This window comes from Solanum stenotomum, unplaced genomic scaffold (genome assembly GCF_019186545.1).
Source record: "Solanum stenotomum isolate F172 unplaced genomic scaffold, ASM1918654v1 scaffold17538, whole genome shotgun sequence".
NCBI lineage: Eukaryota > Viridiplantae > Streptophyta > Magnoliopsida > Solanales > Solanaceae > Solanum > Solanum stenotomum.
This window is the reverse complement of record NW_026024602.1, coordinates 280918-284759: the sequence shown is the minus strand read 5'-3', so window position 1 is coordinate 284759 and position 3842 is coordinate 280918. Positions and strand designations below refer to the sequence as shown.

The 3842-nt window shown below is 31.7% G+C and overlaps 1 protein-coding gene across 1 annotated transcript; it reads right to left on the bottom strand.

Annotated features, from left to right (window-relative positions):
* Nucleotides 1–303: 303 nt before the first annotated feature.
* On the bottom strand, nt 304–3469 carry LOC125850492 (uncharacterized). Its single transcript, XM_049530339.1, has 9 exons — nt 3311–3469; nt 1915–1978; nt 1739–1804; nt 1547–1644; nt 1386–1423; nt 1210–1297; nt 784–1113; nt 626–691; nt 304–474 (listed from the first exon to the last, which is right to left on the bottom strand). Exons 2-9 carry the CDS (start codon nt 1961–1963, stop codon nt 325–327), a joined length of 885 nt encoding a protein of 294 aa, XP_049386296.1. The 5' UTR covers nt 1964–1978; nt 3311–3469; the 3' UTR covers nt 304–324.
* Nucleotides 3470–3842: the final 373 nt, after the last annotated feature.

Below are 3842 nucleotides of genomic sequence, written 5' to 3'. Positions count from 1 at the left end.
CGCCCCTGACTATGGTTGATTTATAGCCCCCACTAATATCATAATAAGCTGAAAGAGATGCAAAACTTTATCCTTTGGAATAATTAATAATTGAACTTTATTATATAATCATAGAAAGGTAGACTGATAAATATAGAATTTATTTACAAGATTTGTGAATGGAAAGGAAATACTATAACTAGTTATTAATTGATAATAATGACAACAAAACATCAACATCATTTAAATCAAATTTGACAGGATATTTGGATCTTCCCATAATCATTCTTGATTTTTTTTTTCTTCTGCCAACAACATGATGATGATATAGTACTACTACTGATTCTAAGCTGTGACAGATGTCTCAACAGCTACACCAGAGTAGTTAACTTCAGCCAGCCTGTCAACTTCCCAAAGTTGTGGTATTGCTTCTCTTATGTTGTGGATGCTTTCTAATGCATAATCTGCACCTGCAACTCTTTGGGAATTTCCAACCTGAAATGTAACAGCAACAACACATGAACATTAGAGGTAATAGTGCACAAGATTAGACAGGACATGGCTACATGACCCTAGATAGGAAAGTATGAAGGTCGAGTATTAGAGTTGACAGTTAAAATGAAACAAAGGGAGTACAACTACTTACCAATACTGTATCAAGACCTAAACGCTTGCCAGCTTGAATGTTACGGACACTATCTTCAAAGAAAAGCTGTAACATAGAAATTTTTCCAAATGAGTACGTTAAGATAGCAGTGATTCTTGAAGTAGTATATTCAAGAATGAAACAGTTAAAGTTCTTACTGTTCTGTGTGGGTTAATGTTGGCAATCTTTAAAGCCCGTTCAATGGCAACTTCAGAAGGTTTGCAGACAATTGGTGTCTTTGGCAACACTGATCCAGCCTTAGGTTGAGAAAAGTGTCCAATAATGTCAAAAATCTCAGAGCCGTTAGTAGCAGTGGCGTTGGAGGATATGGCTGATCCAACAAACTCAATGTCGTCTTCGTCATCTGATGGAGTGCTCTTGTGAACTGGATTCAGTGTCTCAAAGCATAATATCCCTTCGAAACAATCTTCCAATCCAAGTTTACTCAGAGCTTTCAGAGCATGGACCTTATCAGCATTAGTGAAGATCTGTTACACCGAAAAAAAAAAGAATTTAGAAAATGCTACACAACCAGCCATTTTCAATGGCTATAAAATGCATATGAATTGTGATTATGGACTTACAACTTTGCGTATGGGAATGCTTAGCAAAAGATTTCTCAGAACAGGGTCGGGCCTCAAATTTTCATAAGGTAATCTACCATGGATAAAACTGTAGAAAACAAATTGGCACTTTAAGTTCAATAACCCAATACAATACAATGAGAGTATAAAACTAATGGAGTGCTACAAATATTCACCTATGGTACTCATCATAGTCGAAATCGTAGCCAATTGCCTGCCAAAAATAAACAAGTTGTCTCATTAAGTTAAATGTTGTCAAAATAAAACTTCGTTTGGATGATCAAAATTTGATTCTAAAAGGGTAAAATTTGAGAAAAAAAATCAGAAAGAACTTTACCCTTAGGCCTGCCATTGTGGTTCCATAATTCTTGTACAGTAAATTACCCAACTCCTCAATTTTGCTTTGTTCTATGCCAAGCTTTTCAACCATATAATCTGCAGAAGCACATTAATTCCTAAATTAGACACAAGATTACCATTTTAAAAGGGTGCATTTCGTCTTACAACTTTGTTGAAAAATCATGTATACCTTCAATATTCTGGCGAACACTAGTCGCGAGACCAGCACTAAGGGGATAAAGAGTGTCATCTAGATCTGTAAATTTCAAAATGCTTTATCATCAAACTTGCATAAAGATAAATAAATGATGAAATGAATGAACAAATGGGATTTAACTACTAAATTTTTCAGAAAAGATATCATACCGAAAAGAAGACAGTCGTATTTTGGCCTCTGAACATGTCCATATTCCATCTTGGCCTAAAAAAACTTGAGTAAAGAAATGAAATACGTAAGAACAGTTGACAAAGATAATCTAAATCCACAAAAACCAATTGGAAAATTCAATCTAAGTCTCAATCTATACTTCTTCATGATGGCTTCTCAATTATTGAGTTTCACAAAACAACACCTTGAATCAGCAGATATATGATTATTACAAGAACAGAAAAGGGCTAATATTCTATATGTCCCTACTAGTTTTATGTTCATATAAAAACAAAAGCCACAAGTCCATAACCTACTACTCATTTTTAACATCAAGCCAAAAGGAAGTGGACCCTTGACCCTCAGAATTCACAAAATAAAAAAATAAAAAAAACTTCTCAAAATAGAAAAACTACAAGCTTCTTCAAAGTACAAATCATTAGAACAAATATTATTAATGAACTTAATAAACTAACAACATCATTCTAATCATCCAAGAAATTAACATCAAACACCAGCAAATCATTTAACAGAAAAAAGCAGGAAACTTTCCCCTTAGATTTCTCATCATTCTTCATAAACTGTTACATTCATGAATCAGCACAGTTCATCACAGAATAAATTTTAACATTACAAATACTGTAATCAAAATTCCAAGAAAACATCATTCTTCATTCTTCAACACATATAAATATCATTTTAACCAAAACTAGTTCAGTGTGTCAAATAATTAACTTTGACCCTCCAAAATACACATCAAAATAAACATACTTTGGTACATCAACCCTCAATACACACATCAAAATAAACATACTTTGGTTCCAACAACATCCAAATGCAATCTTTCTCACCCATCGATCATCATTATGCACATATCATTTAATATAATAACAGAGAAAATAAAAATTCCAAGAAGGAAAACAAAAAAAATTAACTTCGACCCTTCAACATACACATCAAAATAAACATACTTTAGTTCCAGAAACATCAAAATACCATCTTTCCCACCCATCATTACACATATATATAACATAATAACAGAGATAAATAGATAAACCAAGAAGGAAAAACAAAAAAAAAATAACTTCAACCCATCAACACACACATCAAAAGTGACAAACTTTGGTATCAAAAACATCAAAATATCATCTTCCCCAGCCATCATTACGCAAATATATACAATATAATAACAGAGAAAACAAATAAACCAATAAGGAAAAAATCAAAAAAATAACTTCGACCCATCAACATACACATCAAAATGAACAATCTTTAGTATCAAAAACATCAAAATAAACTCATAACAAATTCCAAATTCTGCAATATTTCTCAGCAAACCGTACGCAAAAACAAAAATTAGAGAAAATGGAGAAAAACCCAGATAGAAAAACGTACCAAGAATCAAAATGGGGATGATTTGAGAGAAGAAAACGAAGATTCACAAAGAATTTTTCTCCGTAGTGAAAGTGTAGTAGTGTTTTTGTAAGAAGAAAAGGAAGAAGGGGGAGGAAAATTAGAAGGCATTCGTTGGGTTTATATAGGCAAAGAGTTGCGTCTTTTCCTAATTTTAAAAGAATTAAAAGTAAACTGATTATTAAAAAACCGCCTAAGGATTTTCTTCGACTTTTCCATCAATTAAAATAAAAAAGACTTTTCGTAAAGATTATATTAATATGAGTATTATAATAAAATATTTATATTAATCATTATTTTTTAAAAGATATATAGTATCCAAAGTGAACTAGTAATTAAATTCAGATTCATACGTTGTAAGTTACAACTTTTTTAATTTATATTCAAAAATATGAATTGAAGACGTCTGATTAAGAATAAAGAATCGTAGATTAAATTATTGCAATTGATCTCTCTATTGTACTTTCTAGACTATTATTTGTTGAAACTTGCTAATTTGTCCCTTTTTTTTTCT

What these genes read in the sequence shown, in the direction of transcription:
- LOC125850492 (XM_049530339.1), bottom strand. Translation starts at nt 1,963, where the DNA reads ATGGAATATGGACATGTTCAGAGGCCAAAATACGACTGTCTTCTTTTC. An exon ending in TGTTCGCCAGAATATTGAAG is followed by an intron (nt 1,645 to 1,738) that starts GTATACATGATT and finishes GTGCTTCTGCAG; the next exon opens with ATTATATGGTTGAAAAGCTT. An exon ending in ACATTAACCCACACAGAACA is followed by an intron (nt 692 to 783) that starts GTAAGAACTTTA and finishes TCTATGTTACAG; the next exon opens with CTTTTCTTTGAAGATAGTGT.